Source organism: Chiloscyllium punctatum, chromosome 8 (assembly GCF_047496795.1).
Source record: "Chiloscyllium punctatum isolate Juve2018m chromosome 8, sChiPun1.3, whole genome shotgun sequence".
Lineage (NCBI taxonomy): Eukaryota > Metazoa > Chordata > Chondrichthyes > Orectolobiformes > Hemiscylliidae > Chiloscyllium > Chiloscyllium punctatum.
Genome location: NC_092746.1, coordinates 84,143,264 through 84,168,468, shown reverse-complemented (window position 1 = coordinate 84,168,468; position 25,205 = coordinate 84,143,264). Strand labels below are relative to the sequence as shown.

At 40.6% G+C, this 25,205-nt stretch overlaps 1 protein-coding gene across 1 annotated transcript in view; it reads left to right on the top strand.

Annotated features, from left to right (window-relative positions):
* c8h10orf67 (chromosome 8 C10orf67 homolog) overlaps positions 1 to 20,544 on the top strand; it is a 257,483-nt gene extending 236,939 nt beyond the window's left edge. Inside the window, exon 16 of the mRNA XM_072575973.1 lies at positions 20,010 to 20,544. Within this exon, the coding sequence (XP_072432074.1) occupies positions 20,010 to 20,031 (22 nt within the window). The 3' untranslated portion in view covers positions 20,032 to 20,544. The remainder of the gene's footprint in view (positions 1 to 20,009) is intronic.
* The last annotated feature ends 4,661 nt before the right edge of the window (positions 20,545 to 25,205 follow it).

Genomic DNA, 25,205 nt, shown 5'->3' with positions numbered 1-25,205 from the left:
GATTATTAAAAGGAATATATTAGCTTCCTGTAAACTCCCCATACATTTTTCAGCATTAATTATACACATACCCTATTACATTTTTGATTACATCTCGCACCTGTATGTGTCACTGTATTAGGATTTCATTTTTGAAAGCATGACACTTTGGTCAATTTTTCACAGTCACAAAATCATAGACTCATGCAACAGAATCACTACAGTATGGAACCAACCATTTTGGCCCATTGGATCCACACTGACCCTCTGAAGAGCATCCCACCCAGACCCACCCCATTTCTATAGCCCTGCATTTCCTATGGCTAACCCACCTAGCCTGCATATCCCTGAACACTATGGCCAATTTAGCACGGCCAATGCACATCTTTGAACTGTGGGAAGAAACCAAAGCACGTGAAGGAAACACATACAGACATGGGGGTAATGTGCCCACTCCACACAGACAGGCACCCAAGAGTGGAATTGAACCCAGGTCCCTGGCACAGTGAGGCAGCAATGCTAACCACTAAGCCACAACGCTGCCCATGGTAATCATGGCTCAATATTATTATGAAAATAAGGGAGAAAGTAAATGAGTATTTTGTATCAGTATTTACTGTGGAAAAGGATATGGAAGATATAGACTATAGGGAAATAGATGGTGACACCTTGAAAAATATCCATATTACAGAGGAGGAAGTGCTGGATGTCTTGAAGCGCATAAAGGTGGATAAATCCCCAAGACCTGATCAGGTGTACCCTAGAAGTCTGTGGGAAGCTAGGGAAGTGATTGGTGGGCCTCTTGCTGAGATATTTGTATCATCGATAGCCACAGGTGAAGTGCCAGAAGACTGGAGGTTGGCTAACATGGTGTCACTGTTTAAGAAGGGTAGTAAGGACAAGCCAGAGAACTATATTGCAATTGTACCAGCCTCCACCACTTCCTCTGGCAGCTCATTCCATACATGTACCACCCTCTATGTGAAACAGTTGCCCCTTAGGTCTCTTTTATTTCTTTCCCCCCACCTCACCTTAAATCTATGCCCTCTAGTTCTGGACTCTCCCACTACAAGGAAAAGACTTTGTCTATTTACCCTATCCATGCCCCTCATAATTTTGTAAACCTCTATAAGGTCACCTCTCAGCCTCCGACGCTCCAGGGAAAACAGCCCCAGCCTGTTCAGTTTTTCCCTATAGCACAAATCCTCCAACCCTGGCAACATCCTTGTAAATCTTTGGTGGGCAAATTGTTGGAGGGAATCCTGAGGGACAGGATGTACATGTATTTGGAAAGGCAAGAACTGATCAGGGGTAATCAACATGGCCTTGTGTGTGGGAAATCATGTCTCACAAACTTGATTGAGGTTTTTGAAGAGGCAACAAAGAGGATTGATGGGGCAGAGCGGTAGATGTGATCTATATGGATTCAGTAAGGCGTTCAACAAGGTTCCTCATGGGAGATTGGTTAGCAAGGTTAGATCTCATGGAATGCAGGGAGAACTAGCCATTTGGATACAGAACTGGCTGAAAGGTAGAAGACAGAGGGTGGTGGTGGAGGGTTGTTTTTCAGACTGGAGGTCTGTGACCAGTGAAGTGCCATAAGGATCGATACTGGGTCCGCTACTTTTTGTCATTTATATAAATGATTTGGATGCGAGCATAAGAGGTACAGTTAGTAAGTTTGCAGATGACACCAAAATTGGAGGTGGAGTAGACAGCGAAGAAGGTTACCTCAGGTTACAACAGGATCTTGATCAGATGGGCCAATGGGCTGGGAAGTGGCAGATGTTGTTTAATTCAGATAAATGTAAGGTGCTGAATTTTGGGAAAGCAAATCTTAGCAGGACTTATACACTTAATGGTGAGGTCCTAGGGAGTGTTGCTGACCAAAGACACCTTGGAGTGCAGGTTCATAGCTCCTTGAAAGTGGAGTCACAGGTAGATAGGATAGTGAAGGCGGCGTTTGGTATGATTTCCTTTATTGGTCAGAGTATTGAGTACAGGGGTTGGGAGGTCATGTTGCGGCTGTACAGGACATTGGTTAGGCCACTGTTAGAATATTGTGTGCAATTCTGGTCACCTTCGTATCAGAGAGATGTTGTGAAACTTGAAAGGGTTCAGAAAAGATTTACAAGGATGTTGTCAGGGTTGGAGGATTTGAGCTATAGGGAGAGGCTGAACAGGCTGGGCTGTTTTCCCTGGAGCGTTGGAGGCTGAGAGGTGACCTTATAGAGGTTTACAAAATTATGAGGGGCATGGGTAGGATAAATGACAAAGTCTTTTCCTTGTGGTAGGAGAGTCCAGAACTAGAGGGCATAGGTTTAGGGTGAGAGGGGAAAGATATAAAAGAGACCTAAGGGGCAACCTTTACACACAGAGGGTGGTACGTGTATGGAATGAGCTGCCAGAGGAAGTGGTGGAGGCTGGTACAATTGCATCATTTAAAAGGCATTTGGATGGGCATATGAATAGGAAGGGTTTGGAGGGATATGAGCTGGGTGCTGGCAGATGGGACTAGATTGGGTTGGGATATCTGGTCGGCATGGATGGGTTGGACCGAAGGGTCTGTTTCTGTGCTGTACATCTCTATGACTCTATGATTTTATGATATCACAAAGGGCCAAGTAGATGAGGCAGGATTCAAGAACGACCTTATTCAGTAAGGAAATTGAAACAGCATTCCAGAGCACCAACCCCAACCAGCTGTTTCAGTTTCCATACTGAATAAGGTAATTCTTGAGGCCTGCCAAATGTGTGGTTAGATGTGGCTCTAGGATTGGGGTCATCAGTCGCGCATGTACTCAAAGACTCCATGACCAGTGACATGGAAGTTCGTAGTAGGCAATCATATTTGTTAGTGACTGATTGCCAACAATAATATATAGGCGAAAGTGAGGACTGCAGATGCTGGATATCAGTGTCAAGATTAGAATGGTGCTGGAAAAGTACAGCAGGCCTGCTCCTCGGATGCTGCCTGACCTGTGCTTTTCCAGCACCACTCTAATGTTAACAATAATGTATAGTTTAGCATGTGAGCATAGAGTCTGACACTTTGATTCTTTAATATTTAATACCATTAAAAAATCCAGCTTACATTATTAAAACTAAGTGAAGCACTTTCAAAGAAACAAAAAGAACAAGTTGTTAAGAAAGAAGATGATGATATGATAATAGCTACAGGGATTCCTTTTATTCAGTTGTGGAATGTGGCCACAGCTGGCTGAGCCAGCATTTATTGTCTATCCCTAGTTGCCTTTGAGAAGGTTGTAAGCTGTCTTCTTAAACTGCTGCAGTTCATGTGCTGTAAGTAGTCCCACAATACCCTGAGGGACAGAATTCTAAGATTTTGATCAAACAGCACTGAAGAAATGAGGTTACATTTTCAGGGTATTAAGTTTCCTGGAGGGGAACTTGCAGGTGATAGTGTTCCCAGGTTTCTGCTTCCTTTGTCCTTCTAGATGATAGAGGTCAAGGATTTCTAAGGAGTCTGGGTCAATATTTGCAGTGCATCTTGTAGATGGTATACACAGCCATTGCTGAATGTTGGTGGTGGAGTGTGTAGATGTTTGAGAAAGTGTTGGCAGTCAAGCAGGTTGCTTTGTCCTGAGTGGTGTCAAGCTTCTTGTCTGTTGTTGGTTTAGCATATTACAGCTTATCCATCATACTCCTAACATGTGCCTTGTAGTCAGGAGTTGAATTACTCTGTCCAGGATTCCTAATCTCTGACCTGCCTTTGTCACCACAGTATGTTTAAATGGCTAGTCCAATTCAGTTTCTGATCAAAGGTAATCCCAGCATGTTAATAGTGGAGGATTTAGTGTGGTTATGCCATTGAATATTGCCAAGGATATTGTCCAATTTGGATATTGTCCAGGTCTAGCTGTATTTTTAGACATGATCAGCTTCAGTATCATGAATAGTGATGAACATTACACAATCATCAGCTAACATTCCCACTTCTGATCTTATAATGGAGAGAAGGTTTTTAAAAAGCATCTTAATAAGTATTTTTAGGTCAGGACACCACCCTGAGGAACTCCTGTAGAGCTGAGATGACCAACCACCAACAACCACAACCGTTTTCCTCTGTGCCTGAAATAACTCCAATCAGCAGGGAGTTTTTCCCCAGTTCCCATAGACTCCAATTTTGCTAGGAGTCCTTCATGCCTCGCTTGGTCAAATGCAACCTTGATGCTAAGGGCATTCACTTTCACATCACCTCTGGAATTCAGCTCTTCTGTCCATGTTTGGGCAAGACTAAAATGAGGTCAGGAGTTGAGTGGCACTGGCAGAATGTAATCTGGAAATCAGCAAGTTACTTCTGAGTAGGTGCTGTTTGATAGCATTATTGATGACATCTCCCATCATTTTACTGATGATCAGTAGACTTGCTTAGTAATTGGCCATGTTGGATATATCCTGCTTTTTGTATACAGAACATATCTGTAGGATAGATGCTAGTGTTGTAGCTGTACTGGAATTGCTTGGCTAGTGGTGTGTCAAGTTCTGGAGCTGTTGTCCGAATGTTCTATGGACCCAAAGCCTTTGTAGTATCCAATGCTTCCAACAACATTCTTGGTATCATATGGAGTGAATCAAATAAGCTGAATTGGTGATGCTGGGGACCTCTGAAGGAGGCCAAGATTGTTGTCAATGCTTCAGCCTTATCTTTTTCATTCATGCTGGGCTTCCCCATCGTTAAGGATGAAGATAGTTATGGAGCCTACACCTCCATTCAATTGTCCACCACCATTCACAATGGGATGTGACAGGACTGCAGAGCTTAGACCTGTTTATTGGTTGTGCGATTACTTAGCTGTGTCTGTCGCTTGTTGCTTTTGCTTTTTGGAAAAAGAGAGGACTGCAGATGCTAGAGATCAGTCAAAAAGTGTGACACTGGAAAAGTACAGCCAGTCAGACAACATAGCAGGAGAGTCAACATTTCAAGAATAAGCTCTTGATCAGGAATGGGGTGGGCTGGGTAAGGTAGGTAGGAATGTGATAGGTGGATGAAGGTAGGGGGCGATGGTGATAGGTTGGAGCAGAGGATGGAGTGAATAGGTGGGAAGGAAGTTAGAGAGGTAGGACAGTTCAAGAGGGCGGTGCTGAGTTGGAGGGTTGGATCTGGGAGAAGGTGAGGGGAAGGCAGATGAGGAAACTGTTGAAATCAACATCAATTCTATATGTTTGGAGGGTCCCAAGGCAGAAGTTGAGGTGGTTTTCCTCCAGTCATGGGGTGGCCACAATTTGGTGGTGGAGGAGACCCGGGACTTGCATGTCCTTGGTGGAGTTGGAGGGGTTGTTGAAGTGATCAGCTGCAGGGTGGTTGGGTTGTTTAGTGTGTGTGTCCCAGAGATGTTCTCTGAAATGTTCCATAAGTTGGTGTCCTGTCTCCCCAATGGAGAGGATACCACATCGAGAGCAACAGACACAGTAGATGAGGTGATTGGAGGTGCAGGAAAATCTCTGCTGGATATGGAAGGATCCTTTGGGACCTTGGGTGGAGGTGAGGAGGGAGGTGTGGGCACAGTTTTACACCTCTTGCGGTGGCAAGAGAAGGTGCCAGGAGTGGAGGGTGGGTTGGTGGTGGGGGAAGGGAGCGTGGACCTAATGAGGGAGTCGCGGAGTGAATGGTCTCTGCGGAATGCTGAAAGGGATGGGAAGGGAAATGTATCTCTGGTGGTGGGATCTGACTGCAGATGGTGGAAATGGCAGAGGATGAAGCGTTGTATCCGGAGATTGGAGGGTAGAAAGTGAGAATCAGGGGTGATCTGTCCTTGTTGCAGTTAGAGGGTTGGAGTTCAGGGAGGAAGGTGTAGAACATGGAGGAGGCACGCTGGAGGGCATTGTTGACCACGTGGGAAGAAACTTGCAGTCTTTGAGGTAAGAAAAGCACAGCTGGTCAGGCAGCATCCAAGGTGAGTCAACGTTTTGGGCAGAGGATCTTCATCAGGTTTGTGGGGTGAGGGGCTCATGGGGGCTGAGAGATAAATGGGAGGTAATGGGGCTGGGGGAAGGTAGCTAGGAATGCGATAGGTGGATTAAGGTGGGGGTGATGGTGATAGGTCAGAGAGTGGAGTGGATAGGTGAGAAGGAAGATGGACAGATATGACAGTTGAAGAGGACAGTGCCAAATTGGAGGGTTGGATCTGGGGTAAAGTGGAGGGAGGGGAGATGAGTAAGCTGGTGAAGTTGACATTGATCCCGTGTGGTTGGAGGATCCCAAGGCGGAAGATGAGGGAGGGGACTGGGGCTGGGCAGAAGGTAGCTGAAGGTGGGAGGTGATGGTGATAGGTCGGAGTGGAGGGTGGCACAGATAGGTGGGAAGGAAGATGGACAGGTAGGACGGTTCAAGAGGGCGGTGCCAAGTGGAGGGTTGGATCAAGGGGGCGGTGATGAGTTGGAGGATTGGAACTAGGCAACACCCTCTTGAACTGTCCTACCTGTTCATCTTTCTTCCCACCTATCCGTTCCACCCTCCACTCCAACCTATCACCATCTCACCCTTTTGTGTCTGAAGAAAGTGTGAGGATTCAAAGGAGAAATTATTGAGGGTGAGGGCCAGTTCAGCCAATTGAATGAGGGTGTCGGTGGAAGGGTACTGGTTGGGTCAGCGGAAGAAGAAGTCGTGGAGGGCTTGGAGGCCTTCATCATGGTCGATGAACATGTATAGGGACTGGATGTCCATGGTGAAGATGAGGCATTGGGCTTGGGGTAGCTATGGGTACTCACTTGGGCCCCAGCTATGCCTGCCTCTTTGTCAGCTATGTGGAATAGTCCATCTTCCGCAGTTACATCGGCACCATTCCTCACCTTTTCATCGATCTCTGTATCATCACCACCTCATGCTCTCACAAGGAGGTTGAACAGTTCATCAACTTCACAAACACCTTCCACCCTGACCTCAAGTTCTCCTGGGCCATCTTGGACACCTCCCTTCCCTTCCTGAACCTCTCTATCTCCATCTCTTGCAACTGACTCAACACGGGCATCTACTTCAAACCCACTAACTCCCACAGCTACCTGGACTACACCTCCTCCCACCACCCCTTCCTGTAAAAATACTATCCTCTCCTGCTAATTCTTCTGCCTCTGCCGCATCTGCTCTTGCGAGGACCAATTCCACACCACTTCACTCCACCTAGATGGCCTCCTACTTTAAAGACTGCAATTTCCCCTTCCTCACGATCAACAATGCCCTCCAGTGCATCTCCTCCACTTCTCCACCTTTGAACCCCATCCCTCCAACCACAACAAGGACAGAACCCCACACCTGGTCTTCACCTTCCACCTCACCAACCTTCAGATACAATACATCATCCTCTGCCATTTCCACCACCTACAGTCAGACCCCACCACCAGAGATTTACTTCCCTCCCCACTCCTTTCAGCATTCCACTGAGACCATTCCCTCCGCAACTCCCTCCTTAGGTCCATGCCCCCACCAACACACTCTCCCCTCCAAGAACCTTCCCTTGCCACTGCAAGAGGTGTGAATCCTGCACCCCCACCTCCCCGTCACCTCCATTCAAGGCCCCAAAGAATCCTTTCTCATCCAGCAGAGATTTTCCTGCACCTCCAAACTCCTCATCTTTTGTGTCCATTGCTCTCGATGTAGTCTCCTCTACACTGGGGAGACAGGATGCCAACTTGTGGAATGTTTCCAAGAATATCTCTGGGACACACGCACTAAACAACCCCACTGCCCTGTTGCCAATCACTTCAACTCCCACTCCCACTCCACCAAGGATATGCAAGTCCTGGGCCTCCTCCACCACCAAATCATAGCCACCCAACAACTGGAGGAAGAACACCTCATCTTCCGCCTTGGGGATCTTCCAACCACATGGAATTAATGTCAATTTCACCAGTTTACTTCCCCCCCTCCCCCCATCTTATCCCAGATCCAACCTGCCAACATTTGCACCAACCTCTTGAACTGTCCTACCTGTCCATCTTCCTTCTCACCTATCTGCTCCACCATCCACTGCGATGTATCACCATCACCCCCTACCTTAATCAATCTATCGCATTCCTAACTACCTTCCCACAGTTCCATCACAATCTCATTTATCTCTCAACCCCCTTGCCTCCATCTCCACATTCCTGATGAAGAGTTTATGTTTGAAACGTCGACTCTCCTCCTCCTCGGATGCAGCCTGACCGGCTGTACTTTTCTAGCACCATTCTTTTTGACTCTGGTTTTGCTCTTTATAATACAACAAATTGTCATATTTTGTGGCTTCATCAATATGACAATGTTTTTAAGTATGCCTAATGCAGCTCCTGACATGTCCTCCTGCGCTCTTCATTGAACTAGGATTTATCCTGTAGCTTGATGGTAATAGTAGGGTGGGGAAATGTCAGCTATGAGGTCTTAAGTTGTGTTGGAGCTGCTGATGAAGGCTCACAGTCCCTCATGCATGTCCAGTCTTGAGTTACTAAATCTGGTTAATGTCTTTCCCATTTAGTAAAGTGATGGTGCCACAGAAAATGATATAAAATGTTCTCATTATGATGGTGGGACATCACCTCCATAAGGACAGTGCAATGTTCACTGTTATTGATATTGCCAGGGATAGATGCATGTGCAGCAAGCAGATTGGTAAGGATAAGATCAAATATGTTTTTCCACTTTTTGGTTCCTTCACCACCTGTCACAAATCTAGTTGAACAGTTCCATCCTGTAGGGCTCAACCAGCTATTACTGAGCCACTCTAGATGGTGCACATTGGAATCCCCCACCCAGAGTACTTTCTGCATCTTTTCATGCTCAGTGCGTCCTCTAGGCGTTGTTCATCAGCCGAAAAGGGAGAGCAGTATGTGGTAATTAGCAGGAGACTTGCCCACATTTGACCTGGTGCCATGGGAATTCATGGGTATGGAAATCTACTGCTGATTAGCGAAGAAGCTTCTGGCCCTTTTTACCCTTAGTGGAAGTTGAAGATGTGAGTAGAAAGTTAAGGGTTAGAAACCAATAGCAGATCAACAGGAGGAACGACATTGATTGCTCGGCAATTTCAAAGGAATGAATATGATAAAAGTAAAAGTCTTTGGAAATGCAAGGATAATTATGGGAGGGAATAAGAGGAGAATCACTCTTGGTCATATTTTTATTTGTATTTGTAAACAGCAACCATTGATGGCTTTACACCAGACCTTTCACCCCTTCTGCCCATGTGTAAAGAACAAAGATTAGATAAAGAAACAGAAGAGAGAAGTTTTAAAAAAAGACTTAAGAAGACAGAAGTAGAAAGAAACAAAGAGCCAGAGCTGAAGGGGAGAGACCAAGATAATCAGCTATACAAAGGCAACAGTGATAGACAGGAACCTGTCTCACTGTTATTACATCATACCATATGATTACGGCAATAACTTGCCTAATATGAGCATAATGTACATATCTCTACCTACATTCCAATTTGGCAGTTAAATCAAAGTAAAATAAGGTATCAGTGTCAGTCAAACAAGTTAAAAAAAACTATGTAAGTATCTAAAATATATTAAAAACTTACATCTCAAGAAAAACATGCCCTAGCAGGTTGTAAATTCAACAATCTGTTTTCTTCAGTATGGTACCTTTAATTATCTGCAAAGTCAGACAGCAAGTGCTTAATAGGGATCCTTCACTATGTGTACTCTAGAGAAATAAAGTGTTTCTATAGGAACTTCCTCCAGAAAAATTCTGATCACAGACAGGAAACTGCAGCAATGGCTTGAAAAGTAATTATGTTGCTTATGGAGAAGTCTATACAAAAGAAGTGGGCAAATGTGTTGTAAAGGTTCAAACTATTTCCCAGATTGAAATTTCATGGAGTGGTTTTGGATGATCTGAGAGACATACATACAAACCAATCAACCATAAGAAATGATTGAAGGTGCAAATGTCTTTTAGTTAATTCCAGTTAATACATGTTGAAATCAAGTCTGTGAATGTTGCAATAGAGATTAAGAGGCTGTTTAGTTTAGAACGCAATCTTTCTCCTCAATTTCTATCCTTAGAATACGTTAAACGCAGTTTTGTTCTCATATCTTACTCTTGCATATTGTTCATACAAAAAGTACTTTAATACACCATATATTTTATCTGGGCATTTGTGCCTCTGGTTACAATTTGCATTTTATTATAACATTTAAAGAACTCTAGACTTTAGAATATATTCATTTCTTTATTTCACATTCCTTTCAATGAAGTGACAGACATACTAATTTATAAAAATTCCAACATAATTCAAAAGCCAGAATTCAAAGAAAACTGCATGAGGTGACATTTTTCGGAATAAGAATACAATAAGAATTAATTAATTGATTCTGTGTGGCTTGCACATTCGATGTCTGCATTATTCCAAAGTAGATTATGTATTTTGACTAATAACAGCAACATCCTGTAGTGTATAACACTATAGTTTTCAAGTTGAATATGACATTTAAGTTGTAAATACACTTAAAGTTTGAGATGTTATTAAGAGCCTGTGTGAATAAAAACACTGGGAGTGCTTGTAAAACAGTTTCAGTCCTATTGTAAGGGAGGAATAATGGATTTCTCAGAAGCCGTTTTGATTTTATGCATGTGCAGTGCCATTGTGAAGTTGTAGCATTGTGCAGCTTTCAGTGACATCATTTATCATTTCAACACCTCACCCCACCCCTCCCCCCCAAAAAATCACAAACAAAACACTTCTATCGGGACTTGCTTATGTTTCTTGCAAACACTGAGACAGAATCAATGATAAACCACAATGGAGTTTTGTCACTTACTGTGACATGCAGGAGATTGGCAGATTTACGCAAATATTGGTAGGGGTCTTACTTTTCCAGAATAATGTAGTGCCACTCGTATGTTTGTTAGAGTCTTATATTTAAACCGTACAATTCTGAAAGCAGAGTCACCAATGACAAAACTTTATCCAATGGTTAGAAATAATATCACTAGAACATGATAGTGAAATTACTAACTTTGTAAGAAAATCCAAATTCTTTGAAGTTATATTGTCCAATTACATTTCATTCTGACTGCTCCAGAGCTGAAAGATTTAACAATTGGTTGTGTTTTTCAAATTGAATTCATTCTTGACTGCTGAAATTCTGCTTAGCTTTTTACTATTTTTCAAACTAAATTATTCTGTGCAATATGGTGGACAATGAGGACAAAATCTTGATTCACTCCAGCTTATCAGTCACAATTAATCAAACTTAACAATAGAAATAATGATGTGTTCAAAGAATCTGAAACCTCCAGGTCATTTCTAGGGCAGCTTCTCTCTTTTTAGCTTATAGCTTTGAGAAAAATACCATTTTCTAAAATGTGACTACGGAAAGCATTGTGATTCTAGCCATGGTAAATCATGAATAAGCTGCAACATGAAATCTTGAAATCGGTTTATATACAAGTTCTAGCTGTAGTTTATGTTTCAATGCTTTCATGAGAAGCTTATTGTAACATTTCCAATTCCAATGCTAGCAAAATGGCTAACCTGCAGCTTGAGCTGGTTACACGCTTTAGTTAAGTGCTCCCACCCACTGCCTTTGGTTCTATGCAAGGTCTGTGACCTGTTTAGAATTTTCAAGTGAAATGTCATGTTGCCCCTCCCAAATGGGAGTTTCTGTTCTCATTTGGTCAACAAAAAAACGATTGGGGATGGTAAAATTTGTGTCTCTGTATTGTAATGTGGAAAAGTTTACAAAAATGCAGCAAAGCTAATACTCATTGCATTACTAGTGAGATCCCTATAAAATTTTAAACAGAATTTAGCCTTTTAAAACTGAAATCCAAATACTTTAATACATGCTAATTACACAAAAATGGAAATGTAAGAGTTTTAAAAATGTTTCTTCATTGTAAAATTATATTTTGTTATCTTTATATGATGTGACATGATTATTCTCTATTTTTGGAAATTCTCATACAGTTTATGTATCAGTTGTCTTGTGTTTTTTTAAATGTAATCTTAAACTTCAGGAAGATAATTAATCATTTTACAACTATAATTAGTTGAAAAAGAAGCTAGTCTAAAATTATACTACATCAGTTAAGATTATATTGAATAACCAAGATAGTACACCAGCAAGAACAGATTAGAGGGCATACAAATGGGAACAATTGTCTTAATTGTTCATTTCCTAAACAAGAAAGGTCGTCAAAATGATCAATTGAAGTAAACGTCTTATCCTTTGAACTACCTCTGTGGCTTTGTTTATTTTCAGTTTTTCCAACGTTAGCTTTCTGCATTAGAAATGCACTAAAGGAAGCTAACCATTTTGGAAATAACATTAATACTGAAAGCAACAGAGGTGTTTGAGGTTCATATTAAAGAGATACCTGGAGAATATACTGATTTACAAAAACAGTATACGCAGACTCTTCCAAGACAGAACAAAATTTCAAGATCATTTATGGATTATGAATACTTATCTAATGACTGAGCAAAATGCTTTAGAATAAAGCTTTCAATATAAATGGCCATCTGAACTATAAGCTGTTCTTTTCTTGTTTTGAACAAAATTATTCAGCACCTATTTAAAAAGGTGCTGAATAATTTTGTTCAAAACAAGAAAAGAACAGCTTATAGTTCAGATGGCCATTTATATTGAAAGCTTTATTCTAAAGCATTTTGCTCCTATCAAGCCAGAGCTCCATTGCTGAGGAAACCACATTTTATTTTCATAGGATCTATTTAGACTTTGACCAAATTAAATATTCCTTTTGTATCTGAAGGAAGATACTAATATACACAAAGTAGCCATTTTGATTGATAATGATGCAGGGCATTGCATTGATGCATTAATGGCAAAAATAGTAATTGTATTAGATGAGTGGTTGTCTACCAACTTTGACATACATCAGTTGGGTCACTATAACAGCAAGAGGTGCCTACTGCTACATCCAACTTCTTAATAAAAAGTATATTATAAAAATCTTTTGTTGCATTGTTAAATTTGTGACCCTTTATTTCTACCCTCTTCAAAATTCTACTATCTAAAAAATATTAGAAACGATAATTTTTAAAATTTAAGAACATCATTTTAGCTCTAAAATTGTTGCCGTGACTAGATCTTGAAACAATAATGAATATACGATTCCACAATACTATATGAGAGATTTTAAAAGTTAGAATTTCACCATTCTATGCTTTCAAACAGCACTCACAAACTAATGACCTGTTCAGTTTGGATTCCATCAGGGTCAACAGCTATTGACTTCATTACAACCTTGATCCAAACGTGGACAAAGCCTTGACATAAAAGCAGCATTTAACTGACTATGGCATCAAGCAGCTCTCGCAAAAGTGCAGTCATTGAAAATCATAGGTAAAATTCTCCACTGGAGTCATGCCCAGCACAAAGGAACTATAAACCTGTACTCCAATGTCTTTTTGTTCAGCAGCATTTCCCAGGACCTTATCATTAAGTGTATAAGTCCTGCCCTGATTTGCCTTTCCAAACGCAGCACCTCACATTTATCGACTTAAACTCCATCTACCACTCCTCGGCCATTGAACCATCTGATTAAGATCCCACTGATCTCTGAGGTAACCATCTTTGCTGTCCACTACACCACCAATGTTGGTGTCATGTGTAAATTTCTAATCATACTGTGGTCAGTGACCTCAACTCCAGGAAATCACTGCAACAGTGTCTCAGAGTTGTGTTCTGGGTCCAACCGCATTCAGTTACTTCATCTTATGTTTCATTTTCACCTTTCCTTCATCATCAAATCAGAGGTGGGGATGTTACTGATGATTTCACATTGTTCAGCACCATTCATAACTGACCAAATACTGATATAGTTCTTGTCCGTATGAAAAGATCTCAACAATGTCCAGCTTTGGGCTGACAAGTGGTAAGTAGCATTCATACCTTGAAAGCACCAGGCAATCACCATCTCCAATAAGGGATAATCTAATCACCTTCCCTTAATGTTTAACAGCATTGCTATCATTGATACCACCACTATTGTCATTTTGTCAATGACCAGAAATTATTCAGGACCAGTCATATGAATGAAAATCACCATAATATGCTTTTCCATTCAAGAGGAATGACTGGTTGTGAACTTAGCCTGCATAAGAAGACAGGACCTTCATGGTGACCTCAGCTAGGTCAGGAATTAAATCCATGTTGTTGGTGAGACTCGACATCACAAATCATCCAGTCAACTGAGCTAAGCTACATATTAGTGCTCATAAGTAAAAGAGGAGGTGAAAGGCTGGGAATTCTACAGCAAGTAACTACACTTTTTGTCATTTATAAAAATGATTTGGATGTGAAGATAGGAGGTATGATTAGTAAGTTTGTGGATGACATCAAATTTGGAGGTGTAGTGGACAGCAAAGAAGGTTATCTCAGAGTTCAATGGGATCTTGATCAGATGGGTCAATGGCTGAGGAGTGACAGATGAAGTTTAATTTAGATAAATGTGAGATGCTGCATTTTGGAAAGGCAAATCAGGACAGGACTTATACACTTAATGATAAGATCCTGGGGAATGTTGCTGAACAAAGAGACCTTGGATTGCAGGTTATAGTTCCTTGAAAGTAGAGTCACAGATAGACATGATAATGAAGAAGGAATTTGGTATGCTTGCCTTTATTGGTCAGAGCATTAAGTATAGGAATTGGGAGGTCATGTTGTGGCTGGATAAGACATTGGTTAGGCCTTATTTGGAATAATGCATTCAATTCTGGTCTCCCTTCTATAGGAAGGTTGTTGTGTGACTTGAAAGGGTTCAGAAAAGATTTACAAAGATGTTGCCAGGGTTGGAGGGTTTGATCTCCAGGGAGAAGCTGAATAGGCTGGGGCTATTTTCCCTGGAGTTGACGGGTGACCTTTACAAAATCATGAGTGGCATGAATTGAGTGAATAGCCAAGGTCTTTTCTCCAGGTTGGGGGAGTCCAGAGCTAGAGGGCATAGGTTTAAGGTGAGAGGGGAAATATTTAAATGGGACCTAAAGGGCAGCTTTTTCACACAGCGGGTGGTGTATGTATGGAATGAGCTCCCAGAGGAAGTGGTGGATGCTGGTACAATTACAACATTTAAAGGGCATCTGGCTGTGTATATGAATAGGAAAAGGTTTGGAGAGATAAAGGCCAAATGCTGGCAAATGGGACTTGATTAATTTAGGATATCCAATCAGCATAGATGAATTGGACTGAAGAGTCTGTTTCCGTGTTGCACATCTCTATGACTCTCTTACTCCTGACTCCCAATGCCTGTCCACCATCCCCGAGGCTCAAGTCAGAAGTGTGATGAAATATTCTCCATTTGCCTGGATGAATGCAGCTGTAACAGCACTCAAGAAGCTGAACATTATTTAGGACAAAGCAGCCCACTTCATTGGCACTCATCCAACACGAGTGAATCCTTAGAAGAGTATAAAGGCAGTAGGAGCATACTTAAGAGGGAAATCAGGAGGGCAAAAAGGGGACATGAGATAGCTTTGGCAAATAGAATGAAGGAGAATGCAAAGGGTTTTTACAAATACATTAAGGACAAAGGGGTAACTAGGGAGAGAATAGGGCCCCTCAAAGATCAGCAAGGCGGCCTTTGTGTGGAGCCACAGAAAATGGGGAACATACTAAACAAGTATTTTACATCAGTATTTACTGTGGAAAAGGATATGGAAGATATAGAGTATAGGGAAATAGATGGTAACACCTTGCAAAATGTCCATATTACAGAGGAGGAAGTGCTGGATGTCTTGAAATGCATTAAGGTGGATAAATCACCAGGACCTGATCAGGTATACCCTAGAACTCTGTAGGAAGCAAGAGAAGTGATTGCTAGGCCTCTTGCTGAGATAGTTGTATCATCGATAGTCACAGGTGAGGTGCTGGAATACTGGAGGTTGACTAATGTAGTGCCACTGTTTAAGAAGGTAAGGACAAGCCAGGGAGCTATAGACCAGTGAGCCTAATGTCAGTGGAGGGCAGGTTGTTGGAGGGAATCCTGAGGGACAAGATGTACATGTATTTGGAAAGGCAAGGACTGATTAGGGATAGTCAACATGGCTTTGTGCATGGGAAATCATGTCTCACAAACTTGTTTGAGTTTTTTGAGGAAGTAACAAAGAGGATTGATGAGGGCAGAGCAGCAGATGTGATTTATATGGACTTCAGTAAGGCGTTTGACAAGGTTCCCCATGGGAGATTGGTTAGCAAGGTTGGATCTCATGGAATGCAGGGAGAACTAGCCATTTTGATGCAGAACTGGCTGAAAGATAGAAGACAGAGGGTGGTGGTGGAGGGTAGTTTTTCAGACTGGAGGCCCGTGACCAGTGGAATGCCACAAGGATTGGTGCTGAGTCGTCTACTTTTTGTCATTTATATAAATGATTTGGATGTGAGCATAAGAGGTACAGTTAGTAAGTTTGCAGATGACACCAAAATTGGAAGTGTAGTGGACAGCGAAGAATGTTACCTCAGATTACAACAGGATCTGGATCAGATGGGCCACTGGGCTGAGAAGTGGCAGATGGAGTTTAATTCAGACAAGTGCGAGGTGCTGCATTTTGGGAAAGCAAATCTTAGCAGGACTTATACACCTAATGGTAAGGTCCTAGGGAGTGTTGCTGAACACAGAGCCCTTGGAGTACAGGTTCACAGCTCCTTGAAAGTGGAGTCACAGGTAGATAAGATAGTGAAGAAGGCATTTGGTATGCTTTATTTTATTGGTGAGGCTTAGGAGGTCATGTTGTGGCTGTACAGGACATTGGTTCGGCCACTGTTGGAATATTGTACGCAGTCCTGGTCCCCTTCCTATCGGAAAGATGTTGTGAAACTTGAAAGGGTTCTGAAAAGATTTACAAGGATGTTGCCAGGTTTGGAGGATTTGAGTTATAGGGAGAAGCTGAACTGGCTGGGGCTGTTTTCCCTGGAGTGTCAGAGGTTGAGGGGTGACCTTATAGAGGTATACAAAATAATAAGGGGCATGAATAGGATAAACAGGCAAAGTCTTTTCCCTGGGGTGGGGGAGTCCAGAACTAGAGGGCATAGGTATAGGGTGAGAGGGGAAAGATATAAAAGAGACCTAAGGGACAACTTTTTCACGCAGAGCGTGGTACGTATATGGAATGAGCTGCCAAAGGAACTGGTGGAGGCTGGTGCAATTGCAACATTTAAGAGGCATTTGGATGGGTATATGAATAAGAAGGGTTTGGAGGGATATTGGCTGTGTGCTGGCAGATGGGACTAGATTGGGTTGAAATATCTGGTCGGCATGGATGGGTTGGACCGAAGGATCTGTTTCCATGATGTACATCTCTATAACTCTATGAATACCTTCAACAGTTCTTATTTCACCACTGGTTCACATCGGCAGCAGTGTGCAGCATCTGCACTATACACTGCAGTAACTCATCAAGGCTCTTCCAGTAACACCTTCCAAACCAGTGACCTCTACATCTTAGAAAGACAAGGACGGCAGATTCATGGGAATGCCATTGCCTGCAAGACTCCCTGACTTGGAACTATATTACCATGCCTTCACTATCACTAGTCAAAATCCTGGAACTCTTTTCCTCACTGTGGATGTACTCACATACCACATACTACACTAGTTCAAGAAGGCAGATGACCAACACATGTCCAGGGCAATTGGGGCTGGGGAATAAATGCCCAACTAGCCAGCAATACCTATATCCCATGAACAAAAAATAAAAATTTTAGAATTTTAATCAGATTTGCCATTGACCTCTGGAAAATAATGTTATTTTTATTAGCTCAGTTCTATGCATTAATTTGTAAGACAATTTTCTTTATGTGGCATATTTCAACTGTTGAGGATATCTTAAAGTGCTTCTTGGGAAATAAATAACTTTCAAAGTAATTTCAATTGTTGGTTTGGACATATCAAATTTGTATACAGCAAGGTCCCACAAACAAAACAAAGACCCAATTAATCTGTTTGATGGTATTGAGTGACTAATGACTGTTATTTCACTGCTGTTGTAAGTGCTCTAAATCTGTTTTGTCCACCAGAGAAAAGTGTTTGGAGCCTCATTTTAATGCCTAATTTTAGCACTTCTAATAATTCTTTATTCCCTGACTGTTACATTATATCAATCTGATGTGCCCATATCCTGGAATGAGAATGCCACCTTCTAAATCAGAGGTGAGATTTCCACCACTGAGCTGCAGATCTGCTATAGATGCTTATGTGAGTTAAATTACATCCGTTTATCTTTTTGTATGGATTGAGCATCTTCAGTTTATTAGAATTCATTCATACTGAATCAAATTGACACTTCTGTAATACAGTATTCTCTTATGATCTGAACCAAATATGTGGGTATTATGCAAAATATATACATGATCACTTCAAGGCAAACTGAGCTTATAAAGTAAGCTTAATTTTGAGATGAGTCATTCAAGTGTTTTATTTTACACCAAGTGAAAATGAATGGTAATAATTATTAACAGTATTTTCAAATTAGTTCAAGTCAGTGCAAATTATCTTGATGGTTGACAATCATAGAACATGTTGTGCTTCCCAACAACAGAGGGGTATCAAGCTTGAATTAAACAAGATGCATTCTAACTGTCCTCAACTGTTTTAACCTTTTCTTTTGCGTAAAGGTCCACACTACCTAAAATGCCCAAAGATATCTATTGCAGATATCTATATCATGATTCAAACATTTTTGAAGTTCTTGATGTACTTTGTTTCCTTTCTGACAGTTATTAAAGAATTTTCCAACACCATGGTTGTGAGGTTTTTTCCTCAGTAAACTGATGAATTACTTATTGAGTAATCGTTCTGTAAAACAACTTAGATTTTTGCATAATAACCACCATGCATCTGGGTGCCTTTGTTTTATACTAACATTCTGTTACCTAATTAACAGTAATAATGCTCATTTATGTTTATGTTTTTACCTTGAGTATAAATTGACTGCACAGTGAAGAATGGTGGAATACTAAAGCTATTTTGTCAGGATTAAGGTCTTTATAACCCAAGATGAGGAAGTTCCCTGGGGGGTTGTGAACTATTCCTCATTTGTGAAACAAACAGCTTGTCTCACTTTTTTGACATATGTTCTAAGACAAAAGACTGCAAAACACAAACGTCATTTTAAACACAATCACGTCTAAGTAGATGATTGAAGGCTATCAGCTATTACTTTATGAACCATGTTTGGTAGAATATTCATGAAATTATCAGAGATCACTGAGATCAGTACTTCCACTAATCCTCTGATTCCATTATTTCATGAGACATTGTTCTTTGTTACCAGCTAACTTTTAGAGCTAGACTATTTTGCAGATTTTGGATTAATTTGATGTACCCTTAAATTACACAGATTAAGAATCTGTAAGTAATTCAATTCTTTGTCAATCAGTTTAACCTCAGATTGCTTATCAGAAGGTTGGGGCCGAATTTGAAATCAACACAGGAGAAAGGTTTACCACTCCGAACTTTAGTGCTAAAGTTACAAAACACTTTCGTGATCGTTCAAGTGTTTCATGTTTGGCTAGGGCCTTCTGTCGTAATAACTCCTTGCTAACATAATAGAACATTTTGAATTCTATTGTGCAGAACCATGTAATTTTGTTCTGACTTCCCACGTGATTTGGACGGCTTCGCCTACGGTATAACGCATCTGTATCTTCGAATATTATGGAGAAGTACCCTCTATGCATCTGACCTAATACGCCAACTTCAGTGTAGATTGGATCCAATGCACAGTGATCATTGTGTTTCCACACGTTGGTTTAATTTAGCCTGACTCGTGAAAAGATGAAAAAATACCAAATGTCACATCTTCAGGATGCAGTGAAATAATAATATATATCTCAACCCTATAATGTGATTGTGAAGAGTTCGTGTTTTCATTTCTACAGTAGATACTGATATTTTTATTCACTCGTGGTTAGTGTTAAATTAATTTACAAGTGTTGTTTGCATGTGTCTTTAATTTCAAATACTAGTACTGGTTTCAAAACTTTCCATTGAAGCACACGTACTTCGCATATTCTTATTCAGTGTTCAAAAACTGCTGGCTGGTGATTTCTTTCGAATTGTGTATTCACAGATCGCCTGATAATATATGCTAAAGGAAACCACAGTACATGGAACCCGTCTCTCCCGATCCAACCTACAGGCTTAATGCAACGTGAATAGTTAATCGAATTGTCAATACCAACAAACCGTTTTTCTTTCCTACATTGGATGGATTTAACCTATTAATATTGGTACACGATGTCCAGTACAAACCGTGAAATTTTGCGATAGACTGTTTTATAAAGGTCACGTAAAAATCAATGCAGTCTTCCACGCTAAGCTGTTTTCTTTACTCCCTGAAGTTCACAGTAGGGTCTGCATAAGTAATGGCTTGTTGAAGTAAATACAACGTTCAACTGTGTTGCAGTTACATCCATTTACCCCCATCTACAATTATATGTTTAAAACGAATACGTTAATAAACTAAAAATTAGGCACTGAAGACAATAATTCAAAAATGTACTCCGCCGTTAAGAGAATGATTTCTACCATGTTAAGAATCTGAATGGGTTCGCAACAATTTTCCTAAACTTTTTTGCAGAGTCATTACGGCAGAGTAAACATTAAAAGCCCGTTAACGCAATTATGGCGTCTGGACTGTTCATTTTTCAGATACTGGAAAGGGATTGTTTTATTCGCTGGTATTGATATCTATATCCAGTACATTAAAATCACGAGAAACCCTATAGTTTTATGCATAGCTGTTGATCCACCAGAGAGCCACCCAGAATCAACAGCGCCAACTGTTTGTACAGAGTAGAATTTACACTCTGCCTACTCACTTTTGACACAAAATGCTTTATTTTTCTTCCAATTGTGTAGTGCAACCGGTGGCGTCTGCTGCAACACCAAGAAGGTAAAGGATGTTTGAAAGATTTGAATAGTCAATCGCTTTCGTTTTCTAATGCGTTTGTCATGGTAAAATACAGCCCCTGTCTTTCACCCTCTCATAAATCAATATCGTCGGACAGAAAGTTTTATGGTGAGTTTAACACTAATTTAAATATTTAATAGGCAATTCCCGGTGTTGTATTTTAGTAAGCATTTGAACGTTGTTATACAAAGAGTATGTTTCATTAGATACCTTATTAAAATATCTTGCCGATTTTTTTTCTCTTTCCTACCGAGAGCTTCAAAGTTTTGATCGTACAGAAACATTTGAGTCGTGCATATTTCGACCTTTCAGCATTGAACTCCACACATTTTAACTGGAAGTTTTTGTCATACCTGTTATATATGAACAAGCTCGACAGTCTACAAGAGCGATTATGTTAAAGGATGTAAATATACTAGTATTATGGAAATAACGGAGACTTTGGAACGTATTAACTAAAGAAATTAATCGTTTGGGTGACACCGAGTCGATTGGGGATGGGGATATGGGTTGACGACACTTGCTGTTGTGCAGGGTCCTTAACCTGCTCACAACCTGTCGAAATTCAGCGAGAGGGTTAATCCCAACAGTGCTGGCTCTCAACCACTTCCACAAATCCTCCATACAGGCTAAACACCTCTATTACCAAACCTTTAACCCAACAGTGACCTTTAAACGCTAACATTTATCAATTTCTACAAACACTGGTGGAAAATCAAATTGAGTAGGCATTAATTGTCTATTGACGAGTTGAACAAGGTAGTCAAGGTGTCGAGCCACCAAGGACAGGGCTATAAAGTGTGAAGCAATAAGTAATAGCATACTGTTTGAATGTTTCAATCCTTCTGTTCATTTGCAATAGTGTCATTATTCGATTACATGAACACAAAAAGTAGTCATCTGCTCAGCAACCTTTCAGTGACTCCTATCTGAAAAAAGATGTCCATAAGAATGTGTTATTCCTTCACAGTACACAATACAATTTCTTACTCTTTAAAACAAACTTTGTAACACCACTAAAAATAATTTCACCTTTTAACATACATAAGGCATATAACTGTATAAAGCTGAAGTATTAAAACTTGACCATTTTCCTTCCTTCTGGCCAAATTGAGGACGTGTATGTAAAAGATCATGTAATAGTGATCAACATAGAGACGTCTATCATCTGTGCCGGAAAAAGGAATGTCCGTACATCTAAATCTAGTTCTGTCAATGCTGATTTTACAGTCAGCCACAATATTCAAAATTAACGCTTTGGATAAGAACTACATGGCAAAACATGTTAAGCATACAACTCATAAACGTTTGTTTGCTTTTCATCAAACCAAAGATGCACAAGTTTCACGTGTATTCATCTAACTTTGGCGGGAGCACGTCTATTCTGCTTACCTATTTCGCCCTTACGGTGACAAATGCATTCATAACTACTCCCAACTGCATTAATCTTGCAAAAACATACCTGTGCAAATAATAGGAAAAACAGATCGGTTGGATAGCAAAGTAATTAATGCCTAAAAGGGCTGAGGGCTGGTTTGATAGTTGTCTTTTGAGGATGAGACGAACTGGGTGAAAAATGACGCATGCTTTTGCACTTCGGGAGTTGGCAACTGGCGAAGTCCCTACTTCATAGAGATGAACAAAGGAGATCTACTGGGCTAGATAAATTGCAATGGATTTCTACGTTCCCGGACACATTGACTTCATCATGAAAACACGAGTATCCTATAGTTTCTCCGGAATACGGTGTGCAAGGAAAATATAAAGCTTTATTTCGCTACCTCGGGTCTTGGCTGATCGACTGAAATATTCAAAAAATAATTCTGTCACGAGTAAGATTTACACTTCGGTGTTGCTGACATAATTTTCCAAGTTAAACTAAATTTAAAGCACTAACTGGAAATTCTATCTTACATATTTGATAAATATGAAAATGAATTTTGACGCTGGAATACATCAGTTTTAATTTTAAAAATTACCGTTTAAAAATCCGTATTGGAAATATTCCTATCAACTCGTTTGTGGTGTATCATTGCTTCCTTGTTGACTGAATCCTTGTTGTGCATAGTGACTTTTAACCTCATTTTGCAAGATGTGTCTGAAAAGTTAAAAGATACAAAGATACTATTCTATAGCTTTAACAAAAACCAGCTAAACACTAAACAAGATCTTCAACTTGACCTTGAAAAAGGGGTTTTGTGCCTCTCGCTAATCTATCAAATCCACCATCCATGACAATGATGCATTTAAAAGTATTGTCAGATGAATGGTTTGATAAATACGCTGCTGAAAACATTAGGGTCATTTTAATGATATGTTCAAAAACTAACTCTGTTCAGCAAAAAGTTTTGTGACACCGTGTAAGAAAATGAATCGCCAAATCAGCACTGTAATATTTCTGGGGACCAAAAGAAAAGCTGGGAACAATACTTATCATATTAAACGCGATATTTAGATGCTTTAGTTTGGAACAAAAGTCATAGCAAGACGTCTTTATGGCTAATTCAGTCAAAGGCACATCCCTGGTTTTCCCGCAGAAAGGTCACTGTCGTTGTGTTTGGTCCACCGAGGGGGTGTTTTCAGATTGAAAACTGAGCCAGCTGTCTCTGTCATCCTCTCGCCATTGGAGAGCACCAACTGTGCATGGTTGTTAGCCACATTCTACACCTGCAAAATCTACCGATTACCAACACTTTTCAATTTTTTAACATCGCATAAACAATGCAAGCAGTGGCTGACAGCATTTGACTAGTATAGCAACTCTAGTAGGTACCAGCACTGCAATTGCGGGGCTGCCCATACATTGGCCTCAGGGAGCCGAGATCAAAGAAGCCTCAAACTAGTGTAAAAAGTTTGCATAATAACCAATAACTGGTCGAGGCTATCCCACCCACCCTACATTAAGTTTTATTATCAATTCTTCTACTTCTGAACTTTAATCCTTGGTGCTTTTGGATAGTTGACGAAGGAACTGTCAAAAGTATTTACGATGAAATGTATGAGATACACAAAATTAACACAACAAACTAATAACTATTATTTTATTAATCACAGACATTGGTTGAAAACTATCTTTTGACATCTTCCAGTGAAAGTTTGACCTTATAAACACTACTTTACCTGTGTTGTACACCTTGCGATTCGCTGTCAGCTGCAGGAACAGCTGCCATTTCTAAAGTTCAGTTTTTAAGAGAAAGCTTTTCACTGAAAGTATACGATGTTCAATTCAGCGGGATTTTGCCAGAAAAAGTTGTGCACTCACTTGCAATCAGCATTTGTCTTAATCGTTCATAAAGCGTACAGATTCCTTAAAACGTTTGCATAAAATATTAAGGCTTACTGAAAGTCAATATTAGAACTGAATACTCTCTGGCCCTCATGAGCTCCTTCCGTGTCAGCGCTGTGGAAAGAACTTCAGCACCATAAGTGGTTGAAGTTCACATCTGATATTCAACTCCCACTACTTGTATTACATCTGCATCCTTTCCACGTTCGAAACTCTTACTATAATCTGGGCATCTAAAGTCTATACTAAAATATAAAAAAAGATATTGCAGTGTCCCCGGAATTATTGCATTGTTAGAACGGTTTGTGAATTTCCAATGAAATATTCTCCCTCTTACTAATATGGGACACATGTTTTAATGCGCTTAATTGGTCAGTCCATAAGTGGAAAGTAATTGCATCAGTGCCATTATCTCAACGTGGATTTTGGTAATATGCTTTTCAAACGTTACTTTTCTGGTGGGGGTGGGTAGGGTGGGTGTGCGGTTGTGGTGGGTGAGGAATTTTTTTTCTTTAGACCGAAATGTTTGACCTGGTTGACGTGCACCTTGAGTTGAAAAAGCCTCCAAACTGGGACTCGTAAAACAGTGCGCAAGTTCACGGCGGACGCATGATGTTACCATGTGCACACATACATTTTAATATTTACATGGATTGTATTAGCAACGATTCTCATTCAGATGGACAGCACTTCACTTGGACCTTTGTTTTTCTAAAAAAAAACTTCGTTGTTAGAGCTGTGCCAAGTTGTCATGCGAACTTGGACTATGTGAGAAAGTACTGACTGTATCCCTTGATGGTAAATATTTAATAAAGCAATTTGATGGTGCTATTAAAACTAGTTGATGCTAGTGTCCTGCTGGTTACGTTGTCTGTAAGTAGGGTGTGTGAAGTTTCAGGTACATCAGTGAATTTGGAGATTCTATTTTGGCCAGCTCTGCTACAGCGCATCCAGGGAGCCCAGCTTCAAGGGGACTTAAACGCACCAATGTGACTACTTCAGAGGGTTTGCTATTCAAATAACAACAAATTAAACAGCCACGAGCAAAGTTTTGGAGGAAAAGGTTA